At 36.1% G+C, this 19,708-nt stretch overlaps 1 protein-coding gene across 1 annotated transcript; it reads right to left on the bottom strand.

The window, feature by feature from the left end:
• Positions 1-4,938: 4,938 nt before the first annotated feature.
• LOC120415021 (O-acyltransferase like protein-like) lies at positions 4,939-19,019 on the bottom strand. The gene is made up of 9 exons (XM_039576386.2): positions 18,802-19,019; positions 18,524-18,672; positions 6,882-7,125; positions 6,726-6,821; positions 6,449-6,657; positions 6,050-6,382; positions 5,788-5,981; positions 5,243-5,723; positions 4,939-5,181 (listed from the first exon to the last, which is right to left on the bottom strand). The coding sequence occupies exons 1-9, from the start codon at positions 18,890-18,892 to the stop codon at positions 5,026-5,028; spliced, it is 1,953 nt and encodes a 650-aa protein (XP_039432320.1). The 5' UTR covers positions 18,893-19,019; the 3' UTR covers positions 4,939-5,025.
• Between the last annotated feature and the right edge of the window lie 689 nt (positions 19,020-19,708).

Raw genomic sequence — 19,708 nt, 5'->3', positions numbered from 1 at the left:
TTTTTAAGTGCAAAAGATTTTCAGTCCGACGTTATAGCTGTTTTATTTTTGTATATTTAATAGTTTTTAACTTTCATCACATTTTAACCTTTGATGGTAAATCAAAAAAAAAAAAACAAATGAAAATTCGGCAAAAAATTATATATTTTTTCATTCACTCACATTTTTGTTCGATGAGATTTTTGAACAAAATGTTAGTGTTGATAATCGGGATTGTTGTGGCGACTGGAATTGCGGCCCCTTTCTGGGTCTACGCCGCTGGACTCGCATTTGGCAGCTTTGAGCTTCCACCTTGCGACTGTCAACACAGCGCGTCAAGGGAAATGAGAGTTGTCATTGTTGTTGTAAATAAATGTTATTCTTGTTTTGCAGTCAGAAGAACAACTCGTGTTTTTATTTGTTGGACGAAGGGTCCTTTTAATTTGTTTATTGTTACACCCCCACGACCTGCAACTCGACCACCCTGCGGATGTCGTCCGGGGGTCGTAAAAGGATTAATAGGGGAACTATACCCTTTCTCAGCCTATTTCTATTATCGGCCTATCAGCACTTTGATCATGAATTACAGCTTGCATAAAGTGTTTTTGACTGTTCCGAAGTAATGAATAGCTCAAATAAAAGTGAGCAAGCAACTCTCCATTGTTGAAACATCTGAGAATGTTGATTTAATAACGGAAAACGGAAAAGTGATCAGAATTGGTCGTACGGCTTAGAGCAGGGGTGACCAAAGTATGGCCCGCGGGCCAAACGTGGCCCGCGAGGTGATATTTTGTGGCCCGCGGACCCATTTTGAATGATCATGTAAAATTGCCCGTTGACCATTTGTAGTTTTATCCTTTTTTCAAAAAATAAGGTTTATTTAAAACTTTTTTATTCGAACCTTTTTTAATTTGTGTAAATAAAAAAAACATATGATTTAACAATATTTTGATTCCCACTTTAGGATACAAATAATTTGTTCAAAATCTTTTATAAATAAAACAATTTTACACGTTTCAATGTGAATGAAACTAGTAAATATCGTTAAAACTTTCACATTTCTAGAAATATTTAAAAAAATGTTCAAGTTTGACTTAGGTAGAATTCTGTAATAGTTGCAAAAATAAAAGTTTTCTTTATTAATTTGCAAGTCATAATGACCCTTTTATGAACTGACTCTCAAACTTACATTCCACTTCCTCCGAGATTCGAACTCATTACAGATAGATAACGAATCTGATTGATTGGCTCGAAAACCAGGAGCAAAAATATATAACTTCAAAAAACTTTAAAACTTTAAAAAAAATAAATTCAAGTGCAATGAGATGAAATTATTTAAATATGAATTCTTTTGCATTTAGAATCATTTGAGCATGTTTGGATTTATTAAAAATAATTTGAATTTTAGCGAATTTTGGATGGAAATAAATGTTTTCCGCTAAAATGTTTTTTTTTGTCGAATCTTTTTTTTTTTGAAAATAATGATTGCAGTTTTGACTATACGGAAGCTTCAAACATTTTAAAACTTTTTTTTTCGTTGAAATGTTGAAATTCTGGCTCTCAACGATTTTTCTTTAGCCAGACTTAACTTATAGATAAAATTACGCCTTAAGATGAATAATTCAACATGTAATGCCACCATTTTCGAAATATAAAAACAAAGCAAAACCGATAGAAAACCGTTATTTTGTGGTTTCTATTATTTTGAATTGATTTTTTAAATAACAGAAATTAAATCTTTTAAATTAAAATAACGTAATTTAATTCTCTCAATATTTTTTTTTTGTAAATTTGGCCCGCAAGCTCATTTAAGCATCAAATTTGGCCCGACCTCCAAAAACTTTGAGCACCCCTGGCTTAGAGTGATTAGAATGGGCATATTTCCCCTACATGGATGAATTATAACTCTTATATTTATGTGTCCTACATAATATAAAATTGTAAAAAGACTAATCGACGCCACAATTTTAGATTATTATGCAAAACCCATTCAAAGATGGGTCAAATGACCATTCTACATGATCACAAAAATCACCTGACCTGGATGGTTTTCTGAAAAAACGTGATAAAATCTATTAGCAGATTTATAACAAAATGCTATCGAAGCATTAAAAAATTGGATTAAAATTTACTTTGATATTTTTCGGTTAGAAACGACACAAAACAACAAAAAAAGTACACAAATTTGTCGTTTGAAGCATTGAATTACACAACTGCTGTCCCTACTCAAACAGTAGTCTAAATTCACCGCAGTTGAAGGTATCTTGAACACGATTTTTCTGATCGAAATGATGCTTTAACATAATTTAAGGTATTGATTAGCATTATACAGATAACTATGTTGCTTAGTGGTTGCAACCCGGTGAGTAACTGGATTGGGTTTCAAGCCAACTTTCTTACTTCTTTCGAGCGAAACTCCAGTCAATTTCTCACTGAGAAGCTGCTTAGCCTTAAATTTTGGTTGAAACTTTAAGAGAAAACCGAATGTTGAGGTTTTGACTTGGAAGTTTATTTGCATTTTGAACTATTCTCTGGTCATCCGATTTTTCTGCATTATTTTAACCCTGTAACGTCCAGACGTGTTTGCATAGCGTAAAAATAGTAAATGGTTAAATTTTGGTACAATATTGAAGGAAATACTTTACTTTGACTCACAAACATCGGCTCGGTGCAAAAAATTTAAATTTGAAGTGGTGCTCCAGAGCACAACCAGGAATAGGCATGATTTTTCAAACACAAAAACTCGTTTTCTTCACATCTCTGATTGGTTAATTCAAAACTCACAAAAACCCATTAGGCGTCATCCATAAAGTACGTCACGCTCTAGGGGGGGAGGGGTGGTTGTCGCAAGCGTGACAAAGTGTGACAAGAGGGAGAGGGGGGGTCCGTGAGACCGTGACGTCACGCTAGAATATTTCCTGAATACTGAAAATTCAGTCAAAGAATATATCTAAAAAAGTTTTTTTTTAATAAAATTTACTCATAAATCAAACAAGACACAAGGCTTTAAGAAACTGAGTTTCCGATGAAAGATTTAATATGCTTAAATTATTAGATTTTCAAAAAAAAACTGTTGATGGTGATTTCTATCACTACAACATTCAACAAAAAAATAAAAATCTAAACACAACCTGTAAAAATTAAAAACTTTCTCGATTGAACTCCGAATTTATAAATAATCCTATTTATAAATCAGGTAATAATTATTCAAAAATCAATATGAAGGGGGGAGGAGGTTCAACAGAATGTAACGTACTTTTTGAAGGGGGGTTGGAGCCAGCGTGACAAAGTGTGACATAGGGGGGAGGGGGGGGGGTAATTTTGGCCGATTTTAGCGTTACTTTACTTTATGGATGACGCCTATCATAAATAATAAGGAAAATAATATAACCAACAATCCAGTAATAATGTTTTGGCTTTTTTTTTTGAATAAAAATATGCTTCTGAATATTTAGTTGCTCATATGCTCAGGTGGTGCTCTGGTGCACCAAATGAAAAAGGTCCAAAAAAAAAAAATGCAAAATTGGTTCCGACTCACAATGTTATTCACTGGGGCTCTTGTCCTAGGTTCAAATGATAGCAACTTATTTTTTGTTTCATAAAATTTAACCTTTGGTAATTGGTACGGGCTTTTGAAAACAATTCTTATCTATTGCCAAAAAATTACTCTTTTTGTTTATATTTTGCACTGTAACTTTGCTTGTGCTCAACTAATTTTTATGACATTTGAGGAGATGTTATTCTAAATGAACACCTTGAAGCACCATGAAAAGTTGTGCCAGTTCCGAGATATTTGAGTGCTCTGGAGTAACCATGGGCGGGAGAGGGTTAAACTGACTAAAACTATGCCATTTTGCTTCATCAGTTGGTCCACATCATTTTCCTCATGAATTTGGTAGCTGTCTATACAAAAATGATATGTGAAAATTAAAAAATCTTTGTCATTTGAAGGAATTGTTTGATCGATTTGCTTTGGCCGACAAGAAAAAACAGACGGAAAAAATATTGATCATTGAAATTAATTTTGTCAATAAAAATTAATTTCCAAAAAAACACATTCTTTCATTTCCAAACAACACAATCTTTTCTTGAATTTCCTGAAAAGGAAAAATTTTATGTCCCTCGATTCTTATCAAATTCGAGGGGAAGGGGGGAATCATTGATTTCCAAATTTTCTAAGTAGGGTAGGGGAGAGTGGGGAGACTTGATCCCCGGGGACACTTGATCCCAAGCCGGTATCTCGTCAGCATGTGGGTAAAACAATTAGCTTTGTTCTAGAAAGTTGTGCGAAATTGAGTAAAACTCATTGTAGAAAACAAAGAAAAATATTAAAAAATGTTTGGATTGAGTTACACAGATTTTTCTAAAAAGTGCTGCAAAAAACTTCCAAGAGATCTTTTTTTTTTGTTTTGATAAGTATAGAAACCACTAAAAATAATTCAAAAAAATGTTTTATACATGAATTGTGTTGTTGTCTACAATTTTTTTATTTGGCATCTTCAGCATCATTTAAATCAATGTTGACTGATATTGAATTGTCCTTTTCACCAAAATAAGTGTTTTGAGTTCAACAACTGAATTAAAAAATCGAAATGCAGAGCAACAACAACATAGCGCCCCTGTTCTAAAAACCCACTAATGTGCATAAAAGGGACACGCCAACAAATTGTGTTGCATAAAATTTATGCATTAATCATAAATCAAGGTAACAAATTTTGTACCTACCTTGATCCCTATTGCATGATCATCAGGCCTGCAACATTAGAAAGTTTTGTTTTCATTTTTTCCAAATGTTATTTAAAAGTTGGGAAAATTGAACTTTTTTATTTACCAAGTTGAACTGGTTTGAATTGTGATTTGAGGAAGTTTGAAATAATGAACAATGAACTAAGAAACGCATGAAATGTTGAGAATATTTTGATGTAACATAAGGACAATTAAATTTTATTTCGATTTAAAAACACTTAAAAACAGTATCACAAGTCAGGTGGAAATGAACAAATATGAACCCTACTGTTCATCACAACAATTGCACAACGTTCACAATCAAGACCGCTTAGGCCTTAAACTATTTGGAATCGAAAAGCTCAGCTTTCCATCGATGATCTGCTTCAGAATGGAACCACAGGGTAGTTCAACCGCCACGTGCAGCAGCAACCCACTGATGAAGGTGATAAACATGATCGCGGACGTCACGAAAGCCTAGGAGAACAAAGTTGCGTTAAGTTGCGTTAAGCGTAGGTACAGGTTAAATTTGAATTACCGAATTGAATGCACCGTACGTAAACGGAACACTGAGATTGCTGTAGATCATGTAGATGACACTGTACTGAACGACGTAGACGCTGTAGCTTAGCCTTGCCAGTACGCGAAGAATCGGGTGTTCCAAAAAGCCCACCGCAATCGATTTGGCTTTGAAGACAAACAGCAGAAACAGTGTTGCGTGAGTGATTCCCCAGATCGCTCGTAGGGCACTTCCGAAGATGGCAAGAAATAGGGAGGGTTTCGTCAGGGGGAGGGATGGCAAAAGGGTTAGGAACCCGTTGAGGGAGAGAAATGCCACCAGAACTAGGCGGAACAGCTTGGGTGTGTAGTGCCGCGCTGACTGCTGTAGATTGTGCTTGGAGATGTGATGGTACAGCAGTCCGGCGATCATTCCGAAGAAGTACGTTCCAGCATTAACTGAGGTGAGGGTGTAGTACTTGAGGAATTCGTTGTAAGTTCGAAGTTCGGTGAGGGCGTGTCTGTGAAAGAATGAAAATAATCAAATATTAAACTGAGCTATGCAGAAATATCCCTAAATCTCACCTCATATGAAATCCCATAGTAGCATCAAGCTTCTCTGTGTATATGACATAGGCTGGCACTACAAGTGCCACCGAAACCATCAATCCAACGCAAAGGCTTTTCGCACGCGGAAACCTCCACATGAACATCATGATCGCCAAACCGATAAGGAACAGCTGAAAATCCGCTCCCAAATACCATCCAAACTTGAGGCACTACAAATCGAGAGAGAGAAATAGAGAAAAGCTATTCATCATGAACAGAAAGCTTCACGAGCACTCACCGGTTCATCGAGGTGCACGAAGTTGTTGATGAACGCCACGTTCGACCACCAGTGCCGATCGCAGTAGTCCGTGAACTTGTGCGCGATCGGCGTCGGCTTGGTGCGCGGAAAAAGCGTCGCCTGGTAGAAGATCATGAACAAGTAGGCGGGCAGCAAGCGCGCCAACCGGTGCAGAACTTTCCGGCGGAAAAATCCAACGCCTGCTTGCTCGGGTGACCTCTGCATGCTGCTGAGAAAGCTGACCACCTGGACCATGCCTCCGATGGCGAAGAAAAACGTGATCATGTGCGTGTTGCCCGAGTTGGCGAATGGAAAGATGAAGCTGTTCGTTTGCTGAAAATTAAGTCAGAAAAATAATACACGAAAACAAACCCTCATCAATCAACTCAATCAACTCACCAGCTCCATCTCGTCGGGGTTTTTCAGCGGCATTCGGATGATCGGGAGTGACGAGTGAACCACCAGAATGATCAACATGAAGATCGCTCGCAGACCTTCCAGACATTCGAGGCTGCCACCGGTGGTGGCGGAGTCATTCGGCGTGCTGACGACGGTCAACAGTTGGTTCACGTTACGTGACAGGCAGAACGGCGCTATCAGTGAGTGATCTTCGGGGGAAGGAAAAGTTGAAGATAGAAAACCCATGCATAATACTGAATACGAATGTTTTCCTTACACACGGTTCCAGTTTCAGGCACTTCCCAAAGAGTGGCCCTTCCAATCACAAGCACGAGAACTGTGACTAACGCTAGGAAAGCCAGTTCGCCTGTACCTGTTGAATATCACAAGGATACAATTTAAATATCAATAGCCACGAAAAAAGTAAACATACTCAAAGGCCTTCCAAAGTCTTCTTCCGACAGGCAGTGCAAAATAGACGTCGAGGCGTACAGATCGTGCGACCGGCGTAGCGCCTTGTTGACACACCGATCCAACTGGTGAGCGAGCCGTTGATCATCCCGTGAGATGTTCGGCCCGAGTAGGAGGTCTTCTCCGGCCGGCAGCAGGCACTCGTGAAGGCAAATACCACGTTCGAGGTGATCGCGCGGGAAGTTTCGGCTGTCGGACGAAATTATCTGCAAGTTGATTCGTTAAGCAATTATGTGTTAAATTTATAACGACAATGTAAGCCAAGCTTATGAATGATCGATTAGTTTTATTTTTTTTTCTTTTATGGAGTAAGTTGGTCAGTTTGAACACGTTTTTTGTCATGGAATTTGATATGAAGCAAACAAGCAAATTATAATGCGATTTATGATTTTTTCTATGAATCGGCTATAAAAAAAACGTATACGATATGCGTTTGCAAAGGTAAAAACTAAAAAGAAATTGTGTTTTTTTTATTTGAAGAAAAATAAACTACGAGTAAAAATATGCAGCCAAATATTTTTGAGTTATAAATTTCAACAGTGCTAGTCTAAAGTCTTGAATCTTTCAGTCGATAATTTTTTGCTGTCCATTTAAATACCCACAATCTCAATAGATTAGCTAACCCTTACGACGAGACAATCACAGCACATCGAAAGCAGTGACCGTGGCTGCTGACGAACGGGGTCACACCCCATAGGCTTTTGCTCAGTTCCACTGTCGACTACTGACTCTGCCGATCATGACGCACGAAGCACAACATTCACTTGATCGATCCCTTTAAAAATATTTTATATGCGAAAATTATTTAACTTCACAATTTAGTTAACGCTAATATTATGAAGGTAGTTTTTGCAATTCCGTCGTAAAAAAACTTAAATGGACAACTTTTCTCTTCTAAAAATACAAGAATCAAAGAGTAATATGTTTCGATACAAGTACTGAAAAGTTGTACCAAGTATAAAGTTTTTTGTCCTTGTTTCGAAAAGTAATAATTGTGGGTAATTGTGGGTCTCGTGGCGCAGGGGTAGCGGCTTCGGCTGCCGATCCCGATGATGCTATGAGACGCGGGTTCGATTCCCGCCTTATCCACTGAGCTTCTATCGGATGGTGAAGTAAAACGTCGGTCCCGGTTTCTCCTGTCTCGTCAGAGGCGCGGGAGCAGAAATCCCACGTTAGAGGAAGGCCATGCCCCGGGGGGCGTAGTGCCAATAGTTTCGTTTTTTTTTCGAAAAGTAATACATTTCAATTTTGTTTTAATTTTAAGGCACTAAGCACATGGACATTTGACTTATAATTCCATTCCAATTGTGCTTTTAGGAATTGCTAAAAAATATATTCATTGATTGGCAAACTCGATCTTTTCAGAACTCATAGTACTTATCCAACTCTGAATTTCTGAAAAAAGGCAAACACTTGTGTTTTAACTCTCTTTCACACAGGACTGATGCAGGCCAAGGATTGATACCTAAGAGAATGCAATGGCACTGACCTTGTTGCGTACTCTTCGGTTGACATCAAGGTATGGAACATCCTGGAAGGAGCGTAACTGACTACGTCACTTTGGCTTGGTTTAGTCATCATGATGACAAAGTGTAACCGAGCTGGTGGAAACGGCTCGTAAACCTTTGAACACCGCGGGTCAGAGTCGAGACGGCTAGAAGAAAGGGGCGCGACAATGTGGGAAAGGGAAGTAATTTGTGATTGTAGACGGTATTGTTTTGATTCGCAGTATGTTGAGTCAACTGCTGAGGATGTACCTGTTTTTATTCTTTCCATTTTTATCTACCATCTATCTTCTGTTTTTATTTTGCTCAACAGATTCAAACTTACTTACGTTTTTTTCCGTTGGCGTCCGAACACTTAACTCTCAACGCTTTTCCACTATATTTGACTAACTAATACTGCTGTAACAAACTGTAAGTTTTCCCTTAATTTGGTAGCAATGTCAATTCTGTTTAACATTTGCCTTTTCTTTATATATCTATTTGAATAATTTCATCTGCCCTATAAGTTGTCCTTAATACAATCTAAGCTTGATTGTTACCTCTATTTATTAACTATGTATTGTTTAATTCTACATCTGCTACATAAATCACTATCTTTCTTTACTATTTATTCTTTACATAGTATATTTCCTTCACTGTTCATTGTTTTGAATCTTAACCTTTTTCCGAAGCAAGTGAAGTTCGAGCCCTTACTCAATTAACGGAATGACTAAAGGATTAACACAAATATTACTATTGTACTTTTGAAAAACTTTTATAACAGTTAGATTTTGAATTCAAACTATAAATAATACATTTTTCGCTTCAATACTTTCAATTTCCCCTCCCGGGATAAAAAAATCCCGGGAATTCGCGGGATTTCACGGAAAAAATAATTCCCGTTTCCCGGGAAATTTGTAAATTTCCCGGGAATTCCCGATTTACAAAGTTTTTAAATTATACAAAAAAACAACAATTAGAGAACCTGATTTAATTTTATTCAGTAGATTTATATTGAACGTATAGGCTTGTCCGTAAATTTCATGTCAAGGTTTAATTCAGATAATATTTATTTCTGAAGCATTCACAACTAGGAATATTGTTTGCTTATATGTTGGGCAACAAAAATTACGCTATTATGGAATGAATATAAACTATTTTATTTTCGACAACCTACTTTAACGAAATATTTTGATATATCTTATAAAAATAAGATATTCCCCTCTTCCGGCCAAGATCAAAATTGAGATTTGTTTAACATTTTTGTTTAGCATATTGGATGAAAATTGAATTGATACAATTTAATTTAAAAAAAAAGGTTTGTTTGATAAGAATTTTTTTTAAACAGGGGTGACCAAAGTATGGCCCGCGGGCCAAACGAGGCTCACGAGGTGATTTTTTGTGGCCCGTGGACCCATTTTGAATGATCAAGTAAAATGGCCCGTTGATCACTTGTAAAGTGATTTTATGCATTTTTAAAAAATAAAGGTTTATTCTAAACATTTTTATGCTTTTTTTTTTTTTTTGTAAATAAAAAGCTGATGACTAATTAGTATTTTGATCCCTGTTTTAGGACACACATATTTTGTCAAAAAATCCTTTTAATTAAAACAATTTCACACGGTTCAATGTGAGTAAAACTAATAAATATCGTGAAAGCTTTCATCAAACATTTTTGAAAATATTAAAAAAAAACGTTCAATTTTTTTTTAGGTGGAAACCTGTAATTGTTCTGAAAATATAAGTATTCTAGATTAATTTGAAAGTCATTATGACCCTTTTATGAACTGACCCTCGAACTAACTTTACACTTAGAAATCGGGATTCGAACTCATGACAGTTAGATAACAAATCTGATTGACTACCATCTGATTCAAGTAGACACGATGTGGAAATCGGAGGATCAAGGCTATTGCAAATATTTAACAAAGCTTTTGTCGACCAACCCTCCCCTCCCCAATTATTAAAAATTGGCTCAAAAAACAAGGAGCAAAAATATTTATAAAAAATCGAAAAATCAATGGAAAGTTAGGTACGATTAGCTGAAATCAATTGAAAATTAATTCCTCTTCGTTCAGAATCATTTGAGCATGTTCGGGTTTATTAAAAAAAATCTTATTTTTGTAAATTTTCGATAAATCAATGTTTTTTCGCAAAAAAATTTTTTCGTCAAATCTTCTTTTTTTTTGAAAGTAATAATTGCAGTTTAACTTTATGGTTGCTTAAAACATTTTCTATCATTTAAATTCTAGCTTTAAAAGATTTTTCATTAGTCACACTCAATTTAAAGATAAAATTACCCCGTTACATAAATTGATTAGTTTACATGTTACCACTTTGAAATATAAATACAAAACTATTATTTGTAATTACCGAAAATGTTCAAAAAATAAAAAAAAATTTAACTTATAGATGTTTTTTCCAATCTTTTATATTAAAATTATTTAGTTTATCTGGCCCGTAAGCACGTGAGCTACCAAGAGCGTAAAAGGGTTGAATATGAAAAAAATATCGTTTAATTTCAACCACTTTTACACTATGAAAATAACTTTTATCCTATTAATGTATTGGGCCATATAACCATATATTTAAAAACAAATCATTAATGGAACCATGGAAAATCATTAACACTGGAACGCCCAACGCATGTCCAACTTACATGGACGCCCAAGCCTCCCAAAAACAGTTGGAACGACAACTTTAACTTGCTGGTTTTGAGCATGAGCATGAGCATGGTTGACTGCCAATGAGCTGCTACTCCGTTATTGACAGATCAGCTGAAGTTAAACAATGAATCAAAAATGATCATTGGGAGCCAGTGCGTCTTTCGATCATTATATAGAAATGGTTTTTTCACCGCAAAAAAAATTAAACCTTATTCGAAAAATTTAAAATCGTTGATCGGAAGGCACGGCGTCGGGTGGATTGTGTATAAATTTTTCGAATAAGGTTTTATTTTTTTTGCGGCGAAAAAGCCATTTCTATATAATGATCGAAAGACGCACTGACAATTTGGATCGTCGAGTTAATAGTGGAGCAAAATAACTGTGTGTGAGTGATTTTGTGTGTTAACCAGAAAGACCTTCCCATAGCATCGTTGCTCGGAAGGCTCGCCGACGGGTCTGTTATGAAAGTCCTCCCCAAAGCGTCGTAGCTCAGGAGGCATCGAAAAGCCAATACCTTATCCTACTAACCCAAAAAAATATTCATCACGTGATGCTTGAAGGAGATGCTGTGGATTCAACGGTCTCAAGCGGTATCAACAAGTATATAGCGAAAAACTATGTGCTTGATGAGTCTGCAACTTCAACTATCAGACTAACATTCCTCCCTTTCATTGAACTGCAGGCTTCTTCGGAGGGCGCCGGTATTGACTAATAAAGTAGGGATCTTCAGAGGTTAAACAGTTAACGGATGGTTGGCTCCCACTGATCATTTTTGATTCATTGTTTAACTTCAGCTGATCTGTCAATAACGGAGTAGCAGCTCATTGGCAGTCAACCATGCTCATGCTCATTTAGCTGGTGTAACGACGTGTAACCAAATAGTTGACACTTGGAGCGTTTGTTTAGCTCACGAGCGACGACTTTGTAATGCTATTTATCAGGGCTGCGGAGTCGGTTCATATTTCAAACGACTCCGACTCTGACTCCGACTCCGGCTTTCTCAGATAAGCTGACTCCGACTCCGACTCCAGCTCCGGCTTTGAACAAATGGTTGGCTCCGACTCCGACTCCAACTCCGGCCTACCAACTCTAGCCAACTCCGACTCCGACTCCGACTCCAGCTTTCAACAAATGGTTGGCTCTGACTCCGACTCTGACTCCACATGTTTTTAAATGTTTCAAAAGTTAGTTAACTGTTATTAGTTAATTATTTTTAAAACATTGAAAAATAGGATTATTTAAATACTCTCTAAGCGTCATGTTTTTCTCAAGAAAAATAAGTTAAGTAAAAGTAAAGTAAAGTAAATAAACGGAAAAAAGTTTTTAGGTTACAAGTTTTATACGTTCTGGAAACAGAAATCATAAAATATATTCAGTTTCAGTTCAGAGGCATTTTGAGAAGAACAATTTTGTAAGTAAATTTGGATGTACTTGCTTAACCTCAAATTTGAAAATATTTTTTTTAAAGCTAGTAAATTTAAATATTAAATTTTTATTTTTGAATGAATAACTGTCTGGCCTTAATGATCTATTGAACATTAAAATTCAATTTGCTCACTTTCAGGCTGACATTTGTAAGAAGCACAGTGACAGGCACCTTGTTTTTTAAATGACAATTTTAAACGAAACTATTTTTTGTTGTTTTTTAAAGACGTACATGGACATCACGCCATGGCTGAAAGAGATTATTATTGCAAATCAATGTATCTAAACAATTTCTTCGTGGAAAGAACGCTTAAGATGTCCTTTTCAAATATCTGTGACATGGAAAATATTTTAACATGGAAATTTTTAATTTATTTTAATTTTAAAATTTTATAAACTTTAAAAAGGAGGTGCACGATACTTCGTGAATCTTCACCTAAAACGAAGCTTTTTGGATGATCTTGCGCCTCCATCAAAATATATGAAAAAACTTAAAATATAATAAAAAACAAATATCCGCAAGTAAAATATTTTCTGGGTCACAAATATTTTATTTTTTTAAGGTACATTGATTTGCAATGATTATCACCTTCCGTCATATTGGCGTAAGACATACAGTATGAGAAAATTCGTACCAGTTGATAATATTTTAATTCTGTTTATTTATTTATAATATTTGAAAAATAAATTTAATTCCTATATTTTGTTCTATACATTTTTTTATTAGTTCATTTTTGTTATGAATTCTTGAGATTTGTTCAACGATAATTTGCAACGATATCAAAATAGTTTACCTAAAATCAACATCAACATCAACAATCAATGATTATTTCAAATTTGTTGCAACTTCTTTTGACATTTTTTGTTAGTTTAAATTATTTTAAATGCAACACTTTGATTTTCTTGTACTCAGTTATAAACAAAATGCGCATGTTGAGTTCCAAGTAAGAGATTGTTATTATCGTTGATTATTTGTTACAAAAGTTAAACTGTCAGTGACTCTTTTTCGATCTGCAAAAACAGTGATTACTATTTATAATCTTTTTATGTACATCGTATTTTTTTCCTAAAAAATGATTTAACTTAAAACCTCTAAGACATTCGCTATCGGGGTAAAAGATGACTTTGTGTGTACTTTTTTCAGAAATAACTGGATGAAATTTGGTCAAATTTGAGTTGAAAGGGCACATAAATGTAGTCTGACTACATAACCAATATTTTTTTAATTTTTTTTTTAATTATGATACTACATATTTCGGTAAGTGGTTATCATTTAGTGATTATAGTGCATTAACCCAATTAGAGCTTTTCAATCACAATAAAAAGCTTTAAATACATAATGGCATCTGATAAATCAACTAAAAACATAAGTTGTTTTGTAAATTAAGCTGTTATGTAGGAAATACTTAACAATAAAAAAAACATATTTTTTCTTGAATTAAAGATAACTCCGGCTCCGACTCCGACTCCGGGTTATCAGAAATCTTCGGCTCCGACTCCGACTCCGACTCCAGCTCATAAAATTTAGCCGACTCCGGCTCCGACTCCGACTCCAGCTGTTCGAGTTTTGACGACTCCGACTCCGACTCCGACTCCAGGTCCCCAAAAAGACCCAACTCCACCGACTCCGGCTCCGACTCCGACTCCGACTCCACAGCCCTGCTATTTATCATGTCCGATTCGTCCGTTGATCTAAAAGAAAACTTGTGCAGAGTTTTCCCAGCAAATAGATTTTTTTTTCAGAGATTTTGAACACATATGTACATTGGGGTGGTCCAAATCCGGGCTTTCTCGGGGCTACACCCTGATCTGAAAGATTGGCCCATCACTAAGCTCAATTCCAAATTTGAGTTCATTCTGACCACGGGAACACCTCCCTCTAATCGCTTGAAGTTTGCATGCGACAATCGTCAAAATGTATGGAGAAAAGCAACTGTTACAGTTTTTTACCTGTGGAGGGCGCAAAAGTCGTCCAATCTTTATCAATTCCTTCATCAAATTAAGAACAACTTTCGCGAAGGCACCATTGCACTATGTGGTTTCAGGCGGCCATAAATCGAAAACCCGACATACTCTTATTATTTTTTTGGTATTTTTTTTCGAAAATAAACATTCTAACTAAGAAAAATCCGGAGTTTGAAAGTTGTAGGTTCAAAATTCACTGAATTGCAGACCTTCAAAGGCGAAAATGGTAAGAAAAAACATGTTTTTTGACAAAAAATGATTATTTTTCATAGTTGTACTGTGTAGTTGTTTATGTATTTTTCCTGCATCATTATATATATTCAGAAAGGTAATTGATTCAACTATTCAATAACATTTCACAAAACACACTTTTACAGGTTAAAAAAATTGATAAAAATCAAAAAAGATGGATTTTTATTCAAAATTTAGTTTTTTTCAACTTTGTTAATGGAGTACTGCATTTGTGCGATCTGAAAATTTTGCAGCTTAAAATTTGAACCATGTCCTAACTTGTCTCCAAATTTTAAAGTGCACTTATGTGCACTTTTTGAGTTATGCCATTTTGAACATTTTGATTCATGCAAGGAAATTAATGATTTCGCGTATACGCTTGGTTAAAATCACATTATTTACCTGCGGAGGCAGAAATGACGTACCTGCTATGTATGTTTTGAAATTGATTTCATATTCATGACTTTGTTGGTACTCAGGTACGTTTAATAAAATTAGAAATTCCTATTCTAAGTATTTTACAGAAACGATTCGTCGAATATTCATATCAGTTCGTTGTTGTGTTCTTTTGAAAGTATGGATAATAATACCGTAGTGTCCCTGTACGATATAACGAAGCACTATTCTGAAAACGTGAGAACTGCTTTCGAGTATATTTGTAAGAATTACAACATTGCAGAACCATCACATGATCAACTCAGGAAAAACCCACAGAGGAAAAACTACGCACGTTGTTCTGTAGCTTCAAAACGAGGTATACAAAAGCCCATAGAAGAAGTTCATATTTTAAGTAATCTAACGACAATCGGTTACATAGTGATTTTAATTTAGAAGAATTTATCGTGGAAAACGTGAATTTTGCAAATGGATCAACCAAAAACGTGGACGAGAATCCATACAATGTTCCATAAAATAAACCGTCTAAAATTGTAAAACACCGCAAAAATCAAATTTTAATTGGAGGGGGAGGGGGGGGAGGGGGTGTCTTCAAAGAGAGGTGGATTTCAACTCAAGAAAAAGGGGAGGGAGATTGAACGTAAATCAGAAACTTTAACATAGCATAAACCGCCATTCCGTGCATCAAATAGACAGAGCAAGAATATTAAAATTCACCACTTTAATGCATGTGGCCTCAAATATATGAAAAAATCGATAATTGAACTTTTTTTTTGAAAAATATCAAATTTTATTTGTTTTCATTATACTAAGTACAAACAACACAAAAAAGTCACAAAAAAGCAAAAAAATATTTTTGGCCGCTCGCTTATGGGTAATTCTCCGCCAACTCACACAGCAGTTGCCCCGACCCCTCTTCGATTTGCGTGAAACTTTGTCCTAAGGGGTAACTTTTGTCCCTGATCACGAATCCGAGGTCCGTTTTTTGATATCTCGTGACGGAGGGGCGGTACGACCCCTTCCATTTTTGAACATGTGAAAAAAGAGGTGTTTTTCAATAATTTGCAGCCTGAAACGGTGATGAGATAGAAATTTGGTGTCAAAGGGACTTTTATGTAAAATTAGACGCCCGATTTGATGGCGTACTCCGAATTCCGAAAAAACGTATTTTTCATCGAAAAAAACACTAAAAAAGTTTTAAAAATTCTCCCATTTTCCGTTACTCGACTGTAAAAAATTTTGGAACATGTCATTTTATGGGAAATTTAATGTACTTTTCGAATCTACATTGTCCCAGAAGGGTCATTTTTTCATCTAGAACAAAATTTTTCATTTTAAAATTTCGTGTTTTTTCTAACTTTGCAGGGTTATTTTTTAGAGTGTAACAATGTTCTACAAAGTTGTAGAGCAGACAATTACAAAAATTTTGATATATAGACATAAGGGGTTTGCTAATAAACATCACGAGTTATCGCGATTCTACGAAAAAAAGTTTTGAAAAAGTTGGTCGTCATCGATCATGGCCGTTCATGGTCACCCGCGACAGACACGGACGACGAAACAAAGAGAAACGCAAAAAGTAACTTTTTCAAAACTTTTTTTCGTAAAATCGCGATAACTCGTGATGTTTATTAGCAAACCCCTTATGTCTATATATCAAAATTTTTGTAATTGTCTGCTCTACAACTTTGTAAAACATTGTTACACTCTAAAAAATAACCCTGCAAAGTTAGAAAAAACACGAAATTTTAAAATGAAAAATTTTGTTCTAAATGAAAAAATGACCCTTCTGGGACAATGTAGATTCGAAAAGTACATTAAATTTGTTCCAAAATTTTTTACAGTCGAGTAACGGAAAATGGGAGAATTTTTAAAACTTTTTTAGTGTTTTTTTCGATGAAAAATACGTTTTTTCGGAATTCTGAGTACGCCATCAAATCGGGCGTCTAATTTTACATAAAAGTCCCTTTGACACCAAATTTCTATCTCATCACCGTTTCAGGCTGCAAATTATTGAAAAACACCTCATTTTTCGCATGTTCAAAAATGGAAGGGGTCGTACCGCCCCTCCGTCACGAGATATCAAAAAACGGACCTCGGTTTCGTGATCAGGGACAAAAGTTACCCCTTAGGACAAAGTTTCACGCAAATCGAAGAGGGGTCGGGGCAACTTTTCCCGATTTCGTGTGAGTTGGTAGAGAATTACCCTTATATGGAAATACCCCATAGTGCATTGTTTGCTAAAAAGTTATTAGCTTCCGAAAAGGACCATTTTTGCGCAGACGGCAAGCCCCAAGTAAGCTCGAATTTGGACCACACTAATGTAAATTTTTGCACGATTTTAAAGCTAAAAATTTTGCATTTTATAGAAAAAACGTTATTTAATCCACTCTTAGGTGGTTGATGCCTTCCTCACATTCAGAGGGTAATGCTAGTCAGATCTCCATAATTCAGGGCACTTATGTGCTAATAACTTTTGATAGGGTTGTCAGATCTGCAATCTATCGAACTCGTTGGGAAGGTCTTTTGATTAACTATCCATCGACAGGTCGCATGATAGATCCGGATAAGGTTTTCATCGAAATATATGAGATCCGGCCTCTAAAAGTGCATAAATAACACTTAAGTGCGCATAACTTTTGATAGGTTTGTCAGATTTTCAAACTTTTGAACTCCTTGGAAAGGTCTTTCGAATACCTTTCTAAAAATGTATAACATGAGAAGGTTTCTTACAAAAACCACCCTTTTTTACAATCTTCCGGACTTTGGTTAGAATCGTTTTTTTAGCATAACTTTTGAAGTACTTTACTAAACTTTATAATTTTCAATAGCGACTTATCGACGAATCGAATGAGACCAATACGGCCCAGATCGGTTCAGCCAGTGCCGTGATAATCCAGTGCAAATTTTTTTGATCAACATCCCACCACACACACAGACATTTGCTCAGAATGTGATTCTGAGTCAATAAGTATATGAAGGTGGGTCTAGGAGGTCAAATTAAGAATTTCGTTTTTCGAGTGATTTTATAGCCTTTTCTCAGTAAGGTGAGGAAGGCAAAAACCAACCTAACTGACAAGCAAAATCAACATTTCTTTCTAAGTTTTTGGTACAAGGCTATTTCTTTCCAGTTCAAGGCCGGACGTAACATATCGATGCATCTGTGCTCTCTTGTACTAGCTAGATAACACAGCGGCATCGATACAGTATCGTTATATCATTGTTGATTTTTCATGGGCTCAGCTGTTCCATTCCCTCTTTTTTATGAGTGCATACAATAAAGTGAAGATAACACTATAGTTCATGACAAAAATAAACACCAACCCTATTTGTCACTGATGTATGAAATTATCACCTCGCACCGAACACTGTGTATGACTGATTGTGTTGACACATTAAGTAAATGATGATTTTGAAGCTAAACTTTTGGTACTCACACTAATGTTCCGCCAAATGTCCGAGCTTTCATCCGGCTGGATGACGGCTTGCACGACACAATACTGAAAATTCGGGTTCGCCGCTCGACACTCATCGAAATCATCGTACTCGAAAAGCTTGGGAAGCTTCCGCTTTACATTGGCGGAATCTTTCGGAAAAGAAAATCGAAGAAAAACGGGTTGAGAATCGTTCCGAGGGAAGCGAATTGCTTTTGTACACTTAGATTGCACTGTTTATTATATTTATATACTTGGGTAAAAGATTCCAAAATACTCACTCCAGTCTGCATCCACAACACTGCACTGAACCGCCAAAACGCACAAGGTTATAGAGATGCAAAACACAACCTTCGTATAAGATGAAGGCATTGTTTGAAGCTTTGTTTTTGCAAACACCGGCAGCCGTTACTATTTGAAAAGAGGCACACCTTCACCGAGCGCGTGGTCACTGCCGAATGAACTACGGAGTCTGACTCTACCGCTGTCCTGAACAGAGTTGAATCTCCTCACGGCTGAACTGCTCGCGCATAGTAGAAAGCCTACTCTATGTAGAGAAGTTCAGCCAGAGGCTGTGAGTTTTGTGTGAGGTATAGTTGCTGCTCAGTGGTTCTTAACCTTTTGTTTCGCAAAAAAAGAAAAGTACAGTTTGTGTGTCTACAGTTTGACACTTTAACTTGGATGTGGACTGCAGCGTGCAGTGATTAATAACAGTAAATAATAACAGTGACAGTTTTTGAACATTTTCAAGCATCTAGAATAAGCCTAATTAGATATAACATAAAACACATCAAAATTGAGAATAATTATTTCTGACTCAAGTACAGCGTTTTAATCTACCACCCAAACTTAACCAGAAGCCTAACCTACTACTGTTGCTGCTTCTGACGCACTTCAACTCAAGTGTGTCGCCTAGATCGTGATGGTTGACTCTACACGAATGCAACCTCTAGTCACTGCTTCGCTAAGCTTGCGTGTACAATGTTGTGTGACCCTTCCAAATTTGGCCAAAGCCTTTTGATCAAATTGGGTGCTCGGTTGCACCAAAGCCCTGCGTTAAAATATTGTTTACGACCATGTTGAACCAAGCTCGAATAGCATTTAAAGCTGGTTCGACGGATTTTCGCTTGTCATTGTTGAATCTCTTTTGTTTTGGACTCAAGAATAGCAACCTCGTTAAGATCACTT

Source organism: Culex pipiens, chromosome 2 (assembly GCF_016801865.2).
Source record: "Culex pipiens pallens isolate TS chromosome 2, TS_CPP_V2, whole genome shotgun sequence".
NCBI classification, from domain to species: Eukaryota; Metazoa; Arthropoda; class Insecta; order Diptera; family Culicidae; genus Culex; species Culex pipiens.
This window is presented reverse-complemented; position numbering and strand designations above follow the sequence as displayed.